At 39.9% G+C, this 15,447-nt stretch overlaps 1 protein-coding gene across 3 annotated transcripts; it reads right to left on the bottom strand.

Moving 5' to 3' along the window:
- Positions 1–66: 66 nt before the first annotated feature.
- TMEM19 (transmembrane protein 19) lies at positions 67–13,155 on the bottom strand. Of its 3 annotated transcripts, none has more exons than XM_055807164.1 (7): positions 13,015–13,155; positions 12,547–12,697; positions 7,876–7,989; positions 6,163–6,300; positions 5,598–5,852; positions 4,284–4,493; positions 67–1,860 (listed from the first exon to the last, which is right to left on the bottom strand). In XM_055807164.1, the coding sequence occupies exons 1-7, from the start codon at positions 13,069–13,071 to the stop codon at positions 1,697–1,699; spliced, it is 1,089 nt and encodes a 362-aa protein (XP_055663139.1). In that variant the 5' UTR covers positions 13,072–13,155; the 3' UTR covers positions 67–1,696. The 3 variants fall into 3 exon arrangements, with proteins under 3 accessions (XP_055663139.1, XP_055663140.1, XP_005242104.2); XM_055807165.1 differs by lacking the exon at positions 13,015–13,155 and adding an exon at positions 12,876–12,892; XM_005242047.4 differs by lacking the exon at positions 13,015–13,155 and having other exon boundaries at positions 12,547–13,001.
- Positions 13,156–15,447: the final 2,292 nt, after the last annotated feature.

Consider the following 15,447-nt stretch of genomic DNA (forward strand, 5'->3'; position numbering starts at 1 on the left):
TAAACTATTTTACAAAAACTGTGTCTTTCTTAATTGTAGAAATCACAACAGTATTAATAAAATATGTAAAGACAACTAATACAGGGTTTATTTAGAAGCAGCATAAATCCAAACAATGCGTATAAATCTCACGTGTTTATTGTTACAGTTCAAGTACATATATTCCTTTCGTAATATCTTGTGCCTTTCCACAGGAACAGACATACAGCTGCTACACACAAACAGTTCTTTTCAGAAAGCTTTTACTAGTTTGAAATCTCATCTTTATAATTGGATAATACACTGAACTGTTGCCAGTGATAAATTCCAGATTATATAGGCTACATTTCAAGAGTAAACTCAACACAGAAGGTGTTAAAATTTTTGACCATTGCCATAAAAGGTGACAAAACACACAATTCAAGTGAATTAAGACAGCCACATACACCAGACATTCGTAAAAAAAAATCAGATGTTTAATATAAAATACTCACCTATCTTTAAAGATGAAAAGCTTGTTAAAAGTTAACAGTATGGGCTCTAGCTTCTGAATGTCGACAGTGACAGGTTACTGTGAAGGTACCTCTAAAGTTTAAGTACAATCTGTGCTGGCTATATTACTTACACCTCTTTCATAAATTAATAATGGAAGATGGAATCACCTAACGTAGGAGCCTGAGCACCAAAAATTAAATAAACCACTTCAAAATGGGAATAAGTAAGACTTTCCCCATTCACTGTGAGGATAACCTCTGTAGCTTGTTTGGCTGAGGCCATCATCTGTGAATAGCAACCCCAAACAAAATGGGAAACACTTCCACTGCTGAGAAGGAACCAAAGACTACAGTTTGGTCAGAACGCTAAGCGTTACGGAACAATTGTGTGCTTATGGAAAAAATGTTCTATTTCTAAAGAGATGAATGTGAATTCATAACTGTAAACTTTAACTTTAGATAATTTAATGAGTACCACAGTACTGACAATCTTCGTAAGTATCATTAGTATTGAAATAAAGATGTTAAGAAAGCACAGAGAAATTTATTATTCTTACTGGAAGAAGTAGCGAGTTTTAATCTTTTGCTTCAAACATTATGCAGTGGCACCACTTTTACGAACCCTGTTCTCAAGGAAGTGGAGATAGTATCAGGATACAGAATAGGCAATAAGGCTTACTTCTCTGTTTGCCCCCCCTCACAAAAAAACCCAACCAACCAAACAAAAAAAATCCCATAAACCCTTACGTACTGTAGATTATGGGAAATAACCAGAATTCACCCATTTCACCAGTGCTACCATTGCCTACACAAAGTTGCAGTGTACTTTGTGTCTAGCCTGGATAATAGCCACACTGCTCCATCACACCGACTGATGTAGATCAGACTTCTATTTCCGGGTTCTTGCCCTTCCAGCTGCAGGGGACTGGAGAGAACATAGATGCCAGTGCTTCAGCTCCATGAGGATAAATGAAGTGCTTCACCTCACTTGGCAATGATCTACATCCATCTGAAGAGCAGCAAGAGCATATTGACAAAATGCCTTCCTTGCACTGAGACATGCCAAGTGCCACATGAAGCTTACAGCCTTAGTAAGTTGAGATAGAAAGTTCTTTCACTTTCTGAAAATTTCAGATCTCTCTCTTCAAAAGAGTTCGAAGAGAACTCTTCTGTCTTTGAGTAAGACTGAACATAAATGAATCACATGCAGAAAACAAACTATTTCAGCCCCTGGGCCAGAAACACCATGCCATGCCTGGAAGCACCAAAGCAATGATTATAGAAGAAAAAAGATTTACTGCGTTGTTGTCTAATATAGGTTTGCCAGATATGTGTTTAGAGTCTTTTGTTGGGTGGTTGACAACCATGCCAATATTCTGGTCGAAACCTGGGAAAAGAGAAAAAATTAATTTTACAAAGCCAAACAAACCGTAACCAAGCGCATGCAACTTCCTAAATTTAGTTTACCATTATGGTGTGAAACCTCTGTAAGAAGAGAGACCAACAGACTAAACTAAGTTACAGTTAGTTTAACCTGGTAGCTTCAAAGAATGCGCTATCAATGGAATATTTTATGTTAGAAGTTACTTCTCTTGAAAAGTTACACTTTTGTCAGGTCTACTTCTCTCTTTATGCAGGAATGAAAGAACCTAAATCAGAAGATGAGAAAGTGGTTCCAAGAGCCACTCCAAGGCAAAGAATGCTGTTTTGAACAGAACCGAAACAACTGATTAGCAACACATATTTCCTGTCAAGATTTGTTTTCAAAGGAAAATTATGGAAATAAAATTTTTACTTGATCTGACAGAAAACAAGTTCCTTACAGAGGCTGAATTTATCATACCTATTCACACAGCAGTTTTATACTACCAGCAGCTGGATTTTTGTCCTAGTACTTAAGCCATTTCTTGCTCTACCTGTTTTATCAGTACTCTAGCATTGTGTTTCATTAGCTGGTATTGTACACACACAGTTATCCTATGTTTTGTCCAGCTGCATTATTTTATATGCTGATAAAAGCATAAAATTCTAGCACATTTGATTTTAATGCCAACTCACACTGTAGCAAAGTATAACTGGGTACATATATGTGCACACATTTAAGGTTGACATGAAGAAACATTCCAGAACAAATCAGTATATTTTATATTAATGCTATTTTTCTCTGTAGATTTGAATATCTGCTAATACCTAGAACATGGAAATTTCCTTTTGACCTGCTGATTTATTATAAGAAAGTCTGCAGCACTTCAGGCAAAACTTTAAAAAACCCCACACCACAAACTTGTTTGACAGGTACAGTGCTGGTATTACTGTTACCTTTGAATCATTCATTTAAACATAGCTCTGGATAATGCAAAAGAACTACAGGAAAAAAAAAAAAAATCAAACTTCAAAGCCTGACAGTTTAACTTCTTAACACTGGCTATGTTTTAGGAAGTTTTAAGATTTCTTGAAAGAAAAACTGGGAATAATTTTTTATAAATATATACTCAAATGCGCATAAATCATAGATTCAAAGCATAAACAAGTAGGAAAGGTAACAGTAAGTCCTTCCATTAGCTTTGTTATTTATGGAATAGGTACAGCTTCAGACTAATAACATGGGAAAATTTGAATCTAATTCTGTGCAACTACTCAGACAAAGTTTTACATAGTAAATGTGTGGGCAGGGAAAGATGTTCTATTAAAAACAGTGGGTATCACAGACTATTACGTAAACTAAGTCTAGGAAGCCTACCAACAGGAAAAACACTGACAGAAGGGATTAGCAGTGGTAGCATAAAGTTTTCAAAAAAAGACAATTCTTTATTACTACTGCCACGTTTATTTATTGTTTTTCAAGATACTGTAGAGAGATTGGAGTATTTCTTATGTGACCATCTTAAATAGGGATTGGAGAAGTGGGCTAAAGTAAGGAGGGACACAAAACCTAACAGGGTGCACCACACGAGCAGCACTATTTCATCTGTATCAGCATATATATGCCATAGCCCATATTTGTATGTAGTATACATACTACAGCAGTGCTTATGAATTTGTAAAAGAAACTGTGGGACTTGCATACTGTCCCTGCTGCAACTAGCAAAGTAAGTTGCTCAGCATGGAAAAATATCTGAACTAAAGAAGAAACAGATGCTGATCAACGCAGGCACACATTAGCTAGCTTTACCACATTCTCTTAATGCATCTGCCTCATTAGGAGCACGAAACATAGTCTGAGTGCTTAAGTGTTTCCTCTTTAGTACAGACACATCTAAAAATTTCTCAAACGGTTAAACGCTCCATTATATTTTGGACTTTTCCTAGAACCACAAGGAACAGAGCAAAAGAACAAAGCCTACCCAAAATACTGTACACATTTTCCTGGAGCTTTTCTTATTTAATTCTTAAAGCTGAGACTATTGCTAAATCTTCAGAGTCAGAAATGGACTTCTGCAGTATCAATTTAATCTAAGTAAATGGATAAAATTAAGCTGACGTTTTCTCTTGTAAAATGTTACCTTAATTAGATATATGGAAAAGGAGAGGGCAGCAATTGCGTCTTCCAAGGTAACATGTTGGAAGATCTCCAGTCTCTTTCAGTCATCAATTAGACAGTAACACAAGATAAACAAACCAAAACATGGAAAAGGACCAACTGCCCCTGCTCTTGTTTTCATTATCATGTCCATCACTTTGGCTCCCTTTGTCCTTTGTGTTGCTATTTCTGTATTTTTTCCATTTAGAAATCATGTCCTCAGCCTTTCTTGAAATTCAAGTCCATTTTTAGGTTACATTAGGAGAAGGGGGCGAAGAGAAAAATCTTACCGCTGTATTGCATTGTAGCTCCCAAATATGAATCAACAAGTGATCCCAGTAAGCCAGCTGCTGCACCAAACACAATAATGGGCCATTGCGGAGCAGATATTTCCAGATCAGTCACAAAAACGAGTTGTGTTATAAAGTAGGCTATACCTACTGCCATGCCCCCAATCAAACTTGAGATCAGGCCCACTAAAGTAATTGCTCCGTTAGTACCTAAATCAAACAAAACCAAGCTGATTGACAAACTTTTTCATAAAGACTTGTATTTGTTCAAATGGTTTATAGGAAATCAAACCTGTGTTCATAGTGATCTTTCCCCCTTATATCCACAAGGCTCTGCTACCACAGCTTTTATTTACAATTCCCATTACGCTGCTGAAAAGCTTAACCTGTACTGTTACAGCCTATTACTACTACTTTTTCTGTCTCTAAGGCCAGTTATCTAGAAATATTCACTAGCATTAAATGTAATAAAACCAGATAGCACATCTCTCAATATCACCTGGTATTTGTCTGCTGTAAGGTATGGGAGGCAGGATAAGAAAAAGAGAGTTGCTCCAAAAAATACTTGAGATGTGCACGTTATTAAAGCAATGCCTCTTTCAGAAGAAGTACATACCAAGACACATTTCACCAACACTTCTAAAAGAAATAACAATATCCACAGACAGGAAGATGTTTGACAGCTCACTGAATAAAAATCTGAAGAATGCTTATAAAGACACAAGAAAAAGATGCCCATGCATTTACATTCCATCCCACAAGATCTAAAATTCACATCAACATGCCAGCAAGACTCAAAAAAGACACACTGCTTTAAGGTAGCAATGTCATCCACTGTGGAGACAAAGTTTGACAGACAGAAGGTTCACCTTACCCACCCTTGGTAAGATATAAAAGGAAACGAGCAATTCGGTTTAGAAGTGACTTTTCTGTAGTGTCTGTATTGAACGTATGTATTCTTCTACTGATTAGAATTTTAATGTCTGAAAAATTCAGCTGGTAACTTATATTCTTTGTATTATTGGAAATACAAACACTTTTAATAGTGACAGAAATGAGAAGTGACCGCCTTTACTAAGAATGATTTTAGCTCCCTGGATGGTGCATCTCACCAACAAGATGCAACAGAAACACAGCTGAGTATATTCCATTTCAGAGAATGCATTCCTGCTAATCCCAGATTTTTCTCATTTTCTAATCCCAGATTTCTGATACTTGTTTTTCTGGGTCTTTCTTTTAACTTTTCAGGTTGGATGCATAATTCAAAACAGATGAGCAAAATATTAAGAACACACAGAACAGATAACACCTTACCTACTGGCACCTTTTCCCAGGTTGTTATCAGTCTTGGCTTGCTTTTACTCAACACACAACCAATCTCTGAAGCCCATGTATCACCAGCAGAGCATGCCAAGGCTCCCAAAAGGGATAAGCACATCCATGATGCTGTGTATTGCTTTGAAAAGTCAATAGGAATTTCACCTGGTCCATTTTCTATCATATATAAGACAGCCAGCTCAGTAGGAACACCACCGTTACAGAATACTTGCACCCAATTCCTCTGTCCACCTAAAGTGACAGAAACTAAATTTTAGCATTTTTAGGCAAAATAGACAGGCAACAGCATGAGACAAAAGCAAAATACACATATACAAAGACACACTTTCAAAACAGAAACTAGATAGCAACTTATTAAATAGAACACAAGCAAAAGCAAAGTCACTTGCTAATGTTCATAGGGATGCAGGTGAAGGGGAGACATGACAACAGTGTTCCCTACTCCTGACATAACATCTCGTCTGACCCTTTGAAAGCAACAGGACTATGCAGTATTTATTTTCCACAAGGGATCTGAAAGAATGAAAATGTTATAGCTTACCTTCTTTGTATTCTGAATCTATTTGCTTCTTCACATCTTTTTTCCATTTAGTAAGTTTTGAAGAAGTAACAAAAAATACAAGCAAAGAAGTGAAGAAACTGTAATTTGCAACTGTAAGGATAAATCCAACCACCAATCCTATGGAAAAAAAAGATATAAAGTTCTTTCATGTCATAATGCCTGCTTTGCACAGCAATTAAGTATCTTAAATCTCTTGAATATGAAAAGTATCTTCATGATAAACCTAAGGCAATCATGCAACAAGAGAATACTGAAATGCCTAATACCTGTATGACAATTCCAAACATTTTGACTGAAAAAAGAAAGGCATCTTTATCATTTTCTCTTAGATTTTATTGCTAAATTGATGATTTTACTGCTATTGCTGAAGTGTGAGATTTTTAAGACCTTCTCTTGCCACAAATCAGTAATACTGTGCAAAATTAAAGATCTATTTTAAAAAAACGCAACAAAGGATATACAATAGAAATTTAAATACTCTGCCTGAAGAATATAATTATTTGTTTAAGAAGCATACATACAGCTGTGTCTGTGTCTCTACCAATAAGTTTATCTTCAGTTTAGGAATCAAATCCCTCCCACGAGGTCCCTAGGACAACCTGGATAACTCCATACATCTTAATAGATACTACTTCTCCCTTCTTAATTTTCCGTTTCTGTTTTTTTTATGCCATCTTCTTCTTTCTGTAATTTTCTTCAGTATTTGAGCTTCTGGATGTACTTTTTTTTTTGTCTCCTTCACAGCAGAGGTCTAATTCTCACTGCCCACATGAGATTACAATTCTTCACAACTGAAAGAAAATTGGCTGCACTTAAAGCAAATGCCAATATAAACTGGCTAGCAGAACTCGCATATTATGAAGTGAAAACATGGCAGAAGAGAAAAGATATTTTTTTTTTTAATTTAGAAAATGCTCCCCTTAACTCACACACAGAACAAGACTTGCAAAACAGGTGACACGGGAGGAAAGGATTTGAGGTCCTGTTTCTTTCCATTGACCATCAGCTCAGACAAGGCCACAAGACAAGGGTGAATCACCTCACCCAGAAATCCTCCATCAGATTTCAACAAACATATTGTACACTACATTGGGGCTTTTCTCACATGGTCAAGAAAAACTTTGTTGAAATGGTTACTTGTTTGAAGTGAAGTGCAGATTTAATTTTATTTTTATTTTTGGGAAGCCATAAAAATGCCTAGAACTGCTCATATTACAGAAAGGAGAACGATGTTATCTTTCCGGGTTTCTAGTTTATCTTTACAGGTTACCCGGCAGGCAGGCAGGCTGCTGACATGGCTCAGTTTTATGTTACCTCTTTACCACTGTCTCTGCCATTTCTTTACCTCTATGTGAATCCATCTATATGTTAAATCAAAATATGCAATCTAACTGCATACTATACTGAAGTTTAAAATAATCTTTATGTAGAACAAGAATCTTTATATAGAAAAAGAATCTTTATATAAACCTTAATTATAGTATTAATCAAATTATTACAAACAGCAGCAAAATTGGACATGACTATTTAAACAGGCATGAGAAAAAAACAGTATGAATTCAAGATACGTATGCTTACATTTATACTTTTATTAGAACTAGGTAATAAAGTCTTAAAAGAATATTACATACAATGAAAAAGACCTTTATTTAGTTTACTGAACTTTTAACTTAGTAGTCTCAGAAAACATACCTCCCAATACACCACTATGATCAAGACTCTTCTTCTTATAACCCTGCGTAGCAATCACTAGTGGAACCGAGAATGAAAAAAGCCAGCGCCACGGAGAAATGGGTCGTAAAGTACCTGATAAATACATGAATATATTTAAGATTTGACCTTAACAGAGATTAAAACTTTTTACCCTTCAGAAGAAAAACATTCACAGGAACAGAAGACCAAAATATCTGCAGTTACCTACTCAATTTTTCTTTTCAGCTTTCACAGAAAAAAGCAAATACATCTCATGAAATAAAATTACAAAAAAAAATCATCTGTGATAAGAAATAAAAGTGGTGATATTTTCCATTCTAAAAGGGATTTATAAAACCCCCAAATTAACATTCAAAATGTTAAGACCATCTGAAACTTGATTTGGATACAGCAGGTAAGCTCAAATTTTAGAAAAAAACAAGCCACTCATACAGCCACAGTAAGGTACACAGATTTCAGCTTCAAATGTGAATAAACACCAAACTAAAATTCCAGTTAACAAAACATTTGCATTCTTCTCATCTAAAGAGACTGCAAAGCAACTTTAAGTAAATAAACTCGTGCAAGAGTTTGCCTTATAGATTGTTACGACTGGTAAGTATAGGAACAAATCTGAATTTTTTACTATTATGATTCTTTTTTTGATGAAGTTCAGAAAAGATGGCAACAACAAAGGGAATGAACAACACTGTCCATGATCACTAATGTTTTTTAGCTTTGTAATAGAAGAAAAAATACTACAATATATTGGAAGCTTTACCTTGTTTTTCAAGCCATCTCAAAATGCCTGTGTTTTTAGGAAAAGTAACTCTTGTTCATCAAAAGCTTTAGCTTGATTGCTAGCTCTTGGCTATGAAAAGGAAGCAACTTTTTTCATCCCCTTTTTCATCATCTATGTATTCCAAATTATTCCTAGGATGTGCCTAATATTGTCACTGTTGTCTACACCATCAATTTTTACACTATGTTAATAGAAGGGCTGATGCTACCTGGCTAACAGAAGACTTCAGAAGTTGTTTCATTTCTATGTGGAGAGAAGACATTAGCATGCATATAAACTGGGTAATAGCTGTGTTTCTATAGCTTTAATATTACTACCATATCCTCTTTATCCTGGTTTGGAAAACTTATATATTCTGTAATATATGTAAGTGCATAGTTGAGCTACAGTGATACTTGATGCCATCTAATAAAACTAGCAGAAAGTCCTGCAGTTCATATTTATTTATTTATTTTATGCACTGACTCTATCCTTCTGCTTGTCTGTGAACAAATCAGTTTAATCACAGCATTAGTGATAATTTACACTGATTCAAGAAAGGAAGTTGCTTGTTTTCATATGAAAGGAATTGTACATAAGCAAAGCTCCTGTATTTGGAAAGTATACTGCTTTTTGGGAGCTGAAGAGAAAGAAATTATTTCAGGTCTAGTACTAACATCTACACAGAAATGGCTCACCTGTTAATTCTCCTTGTTATACAGAAAATAAAGCCAATTTAGAATGTTTTGAAGTATTTAACTGGAAATTAGTCAAACCCCAAACTTTTTACAAGGACTGCTTTCAATGATATTCTTCACTAATAACTTTTAAATTTGAATACTTAAACCACCGAGACAGCTGAAGAACTCCCAAGCAAAAAGATCCTGGTTTTCAAAACTACAAACCGTTTACTTTTACAAACAAAACTAACTAAATAAAAAAATTAATCAAGTTAGTTTCTCATCAAAATATCTACAGTGCCTTCTAAAAAAACTTTCTCCTGAATTTCCAGTTTGTTCCTTTTGCTCATACATTCAAGTTACTATGATCTGAATTAAAACAAGTTTGCAGAACAGGAAAACAATATCCCACTCAGCTGTCATAATTCCACACCATTTGATAAAGCACTAGTGACCATAGCAACTTATATTCTAAGGAGACAATTCATCATCGATGCCCTAAACATATTTGTTTCCTTCTAAAATTCCAGAACACTCACTAAAATAGTTAAACAAGTTATTATTGTCCAGTTAAAAGATGTTACTTCAATCATTACACTGACTCAGTAAATTACTGCCTTAGCAGTAAGAGTCTTACAACCTTTATATTCTAACACCTCATGTTGACTTTAAATTGGAAGATGTAATTTTCATTGCAAAAGACACCAAAAGTATGTTACAGAATACTGAAATTTAAAAGTCTGAGAAGAAATCCTTAATACTACAGTTTCAAAGTCTGACATCCAGAGGCAAGATAGCTATTGATTATATCCTGAACTATACCACTTACTCTGACAGAATTTCACTACCAGAAAAATTACAGGAAAGCCAGTCTACTAGGTGAAAATGGTGTGACTGCTTTCTAAAACATCAGCCCTTTCCGTTCTTTTGAACTTGGTGTAAGGCTCTCAAAAATATCCTTTAAGGTGGTAACTGTCTCATCAAGATCTCAAGCAACAGTTTCGGTTTAAAATACCCACACACTTAAAAAGTGAAGCTAATAGTGAATGTAGGTTTTAAGCTGAAAAAATACAAAATCATGACAAGTTATTTATCATATCTACTAAACAAATGTAAGACATCACAAGTCTAGCATTAAAGTAGGTCTCAATCTCATAGAAGAAAGATTTCACACAACCCCAGAAGCTTCTCTTGATGGAAAGCTAAACATGATGGTTTTCAACAAGTTGTGGTGTTGTGTCAGCAGTACCTAGCACTTGGCAGATACGCAGGCTCCCTGGTGTAAGAGAACTGTAAAACACTTGCCATTGCAAGTACAATGATTCCCAAGACGAAAACTTCTCTTCTGTGTACTGAAAAGCCCCAATGCCACAGGGAGGCAAGCAAGGGAGTCTTGCAGTCAAGGGCTGACTCAAAAATTCAAAAGGCAAGTACACTGGCTGCATATGAGAACTCCAGCGCTGTAGTCTGGTATTGCTTATCACCAACTAAGAAGGCTTTTGGTATTAACTTGAGTGTGAGCAGTACCAGAATACAATAGGGTTCTTTTTGGTTGAGTTAACAAACAGAATTCTGCATATTTTTTTTTTGGGGGGGGGGGGGGGGAGGGATCACAAAGTATTGGTACTAAATTACTACTACATGTAAACAGTTAAAACTAAGTACACATTCATTGATCTATTATGGATTCTTCAACATTCCCATTTTATCAACATTTTGGTCCCTGTTTGATGCTTAAGCAATTACTATGAACTACACACTGTAAAGTAATAAAATTATGCTTGTAGTATTTTTATATTTATTGTTGTTAAGGACCGTTTTATGGGCTAAACTTATTTAAGCTCTCTCTCCCACTTCATTAAGCTCAATCCTACTATACACTTCATTCACCTCAAGCCAAGGTCTTTCCACATTCTCAGGCAAACGGACAACAGAAGTTTTATGTCCTTCTTGTTCCACAATAATTCTCTACAAAAAGGAGGATTTGTCTGCAGTCTCCTCCTTTGTATCAGTTCTTATCCTGATTCACCTGATACCAAGGCCTCTCTACTCCACACTGTCAATGCTCAATCACATTAGATAGCAAGGGCTAGAATATCCTAAATAGCAGAAAACCTCAAAACTATACCTATAGAGAGCAGACACGCACAAATAAATTTGTGTGTTTAAATCCAACTTGGCTAGCTCTAAATGACACAAAACCTGGTTGTGAAGCCTGCTTCTGCATACCTGCTATGTGTCTGACACCCCTCTATGAGCCAAAGTAGAAGTGTACAGGTAATACAGATTTATTGCTGTACCAGGACTAATATCCCATCCTAAAACCTGAAGCACTGAAAAACACCACGTGGAGACATTCAACTGCTGCTGCAGAAGGCAGCTTATACTGGTGGGCTATTTGTTCTACTTCTTCTGGATCCAGGGTGACACTAGGCAGTTGAGGGTGTTCATACTGCATCCTCAGACCTCGCAGCAACATTGCACTGACAACAGAGCTCTTTCTGCATGAAATTGGCTAAGGTCTTAAAGACAGGTCTTCATCTGTCCTGCAAAAGCTGTTAAACTCTTCTAGGCTTGAGTACTGCTGCTTTTGCACACTGCTGTAAAAATGGTCCCAGAACCAAAAAGATAGACCCCAGAAACTACTAGTGCCCCTGCAAATACACACAACTGAGCCACGGCTTACTCGAGTTGCCTGAGCAGAACACTGAGCTGATCACACACTCCCATTCCAGAGACTCCGTGCAGACATCCCTCTCTTCTTGCACCATTTCCCATGTTTCTCTGTTCCTTGACCAAAGAATTCTTCTTGCATGCCCTATTCAAAGGTTGCATGTATGTTCCTAAAACTGTCTTGAAGGCTGGTGTGCTCCTCCCCCTGCTGTCACTACTTCCCCTAATACAGAAAGGCCTCTACCAGCGCACTTTTCACTTTTTCATTTTTATCTTATTTGCATTCTTTCAGGGAGACAAATCCCAAACGATGCCAACGTTCACGGGACCCCTGGGCAGAGCTGCAAAGGGCACAGCAGCCGTTAACACCTAAACCATTATCAGCTACTGTCAGGTCTGAGGCTACCAGCTCTACCGGGGATGGAAGGGGCTGTGCACAACCGCCTCCCCAGTTCCCTGTCCGCAGCCTGCGGGGGCTGGAGGGGCGGGCGGCTCAGCCGGCCCCTGGCCGCGCCAGGCCGGCCCCTGCGGACTCACCGTAGTACGTACTTGCGGTCATGGACACGATCCAGAACACCAGAGAGATACAAATGAGCAAGTTCAGGACGACGATATTTGCCATCATCTTGAGGTACGCTGCGAAGAAATCCTCCTGGTCACAGGACATAGGAAGCCAGAGGGAGAACACCTGGCGGGAAAGCACAGGGCGCAGCGCATCAGCGACACCGCTACCTCCTCCTCCTCCTCGGCCTCCTCTTCGGCCTTGGCCTCGGCCTCCTCCTCCTCCTCGGCCTCCTCCCGCCCGGCCCAAGCCGCGGCCCGGCCCGGCCCGCACCGCCCCCGATGCCGCCTCTCGCGCCCGGCACCTCGGGGCGCTGCTAGGCGACACCGAAGCGTTCATGGGGGCGCGGCTGCGGCCGCCCCCCGCCCGCTCGGGGCTGGGCTGCCCGGTGCTTGGCGGCTGGAGGCCCCCGCCCTGCCTCCCGCCCCTCGCGCCGCACCGACCTGCTCCCCCGGCCCGCCCGCGCCGCCACCATCCCGCCCCGCCGCCGCTCCGCGCATGCGCCACCCGCCTCTCCGGCGGCGGGGAGGGAGGGAGGGAGGAGGGGCCCTGCGCTCCGGCGCGGTTCCGTCCTGCCCTGCCCTGCCCTGCCCTGCCCACCCCACCCCACCGTAGGGACGCTCCTGCCCCGTGCGGCCAGGTGCCCGCGCTGCTTGCCCTCAGTGCAGACACTTCCCCTCTCTGATGGCGGGGGCGGGGCCGCGTCCCTCCGCCCGACGCTGCCGCCTTACTGCCAGCGGCCGTCGCCACAGCACGGGCGGCCCCGTCCCCTGCGCCTCCGCAGCCAGGCGGCTGCTTCGTTGCCGTGGGCGGCTTCTGCAGCTGAAGGGCGCCAGCCGGCCTGCCCAGCCCAGCAGGCGGGCCGGGGCGCGCCGCGCCGCGGGGCAGCCCGGTCTCCCGGCTGGCCGCCCGCAGACGCGCGGGGCTGCGGCCCGTCCACCGGCCGCGGGACGGGGCTGGGTCTGCGCCCCGCCACCCAGAGGCCTTCCCAGCCGCGGGTGGGCTCCCGGGTAGCGGTCCTCAGCGGGACCGGGCTCTGCCTTTGGCAAAACGCCGAGCTGTGAGCGTGCTCGGCCGTCCCTGCGGCAGCTGCCCCGGGCCGGTGGCTCAGGCCCCACGCGGAGTTTGGGGCCTTGCAGTGGTGGGCTCGGGTGACAGCATACATGGCAAAGCAGCAGCACTGGTTAAATATAAATCCAGCTTGCGAAATAATGTTTGTGAAATAACAACAGTAGTGTCACCACTGTGAAAAGCACGAAACCAGCTGATAATTAGTGATACCAGTGAATTATCTGGATGAGGTTTGAAACTGGTTGGAACACTGCAAAGTTCATTAACACTAGAAAAGACACTCGAAAAGTTTCCTAATGTTAACTTGGGATGAAAACAAGCCCAACCTGCCTGATCGCATGCCAGAATACTTGCAAAACAAGGGCTGTGGATAAAGCAGCAGACAGGGGTCATCAGGGCCCCAGGCTGCTTCCACCTGTCCCAGGTTTTGCTGACAAAGCACAAAATGACATGAAACTCCACAACTTTTCAAAAGCTCTCCCTTCATTTTAAGGCAGCTGCTTATGAAATAAAAAAGAAATAATTTTAAAGTAGCATTTATGTGTTTGACATTTGACATTGGAACATAGGCCAAAACCCTTCAAGCTGACAAACACCGATGAGTCACCTCATAAACATCAACAACCTCAGGCGCTTCTTTTCATGGGCTTGAAGCAGCGGCAGAGCAGAATATTTATGTAACTTTTCAGTGAGAGGCATAGTAATAGAAAAAATTAAATTAAAAGATCTTTTACATACAACAGGAGTAGTTAAGCTCAAAAATCGAAGTGAATAGTCTTGGTGTAAAAGTTGGTAATTTCCCTACTGAATTTAAGACTAATTCTGGCTCATTGGCACTTGTTCATCTTTGAATCAAGTTTTATTATTTTTCATTCAGCATCTGGAGTAAGTTTGTAACAGGATGTGAACACTGTCCAGGTTCTAGATTCTTTTGCAACAGAAACTTAGCTATATTTTTCTTTGGGAATATTGAGAAATAATCAATTATCACTCAGAGCTGCTTCTTCAGATAATGTCTAAACTAGGGACCATATTCTGCAAAGATTTACAGATACTTCGTTTTAGCTGAAGACAGCAGGCCTATTCCAGAGGTTAAAGTTAACACCTGGATGTTTACGATGTATTAGTGCCAGGCAAGTAGAGCCAAAATTTGGACCAGGTGCCTTAGAAAAGGATATACAGTCTTTATCTTATTTTCTGCTATATTTATTGATAATAAAAACTGAGAAGACCCAAATTTTCTCTGAACTAGAGATCCCCAAAACACTAACACTAATGTAGTAGGACTGACTTTTGTATATCTGGTCTTCCTTCTCACTTCCCAAATTTGTGTTAAACCTCCATCTGAGATCTGGATTTGAAATCTAAAAATCAGGAGCTCTGTAGTTGGGTTGCTTTGTAAGAACAGGAAACCTTTTGAAGGATTACACTGATACGACATTGCTTATGTGCTCTGCCAAAATCTAAGTAACCCAGTTCTTCAACCAGCACAAGCTCAGCTCAGACTGGTGGCTTAACAGGTAGCTGCTTGTTTAGGTGTAACCAACTCCCATAAATTCATTCAAACAAATACACCCTTAGCTGTAATAAATTGCTTTATTTAATTTATTGCTTTTTGTTTTCTAAACTGTAACAGACTGATACTGGAACTCCCGTGGGAGTCATATAGCCCTGGCTAATACCTGTGGGACTGTACAACCGTGGGACCATGATTAACACACTAGCTGGTGTGAAGAGGGGGCAGGTCTGCAGAGCTCTACAAGGCCTGACCCTTCAGCTTCCTTCATAGATCCCATACCTGTGTT

Source organism: Falco peregrinus, chromosome 6 (assembly GCF_023634155.1).
Source record: "Falco peregrinus isolate bFalPer1 chromosome 6, bFalPer1.pri, whole genome shotgun sequence".
Taxonomy (NCBI): Eukaryota; Metazoa; Chordata; class Aves; order Falconiformes; family Falconidae; genus Falco; species Falco peregrinus.

Coding starts and splice junctions, on each gene's coding strand:
- TMEM19 (XM_005242047.4), bottom strand. CDS start 12,910: ATGAACGCTTCGGTGTCGCCTAGCAGCGCCCCGAGGTGCCGGGCGCGA. Junction 6,301..7,875: donor TCATAGTGGTGTATTGGGAG/GTATGTTTTCTG, acceptor TTTTTTCCATAG/GATTGGTGGTTGGATTTATC. Junction 1,861..4,283: donor AGCTACAATGCAATACAGCG/GTAAGATTTTTC, acceptor CTCTTTTCCCAG/GTTTCGACCAGAATATTGGC.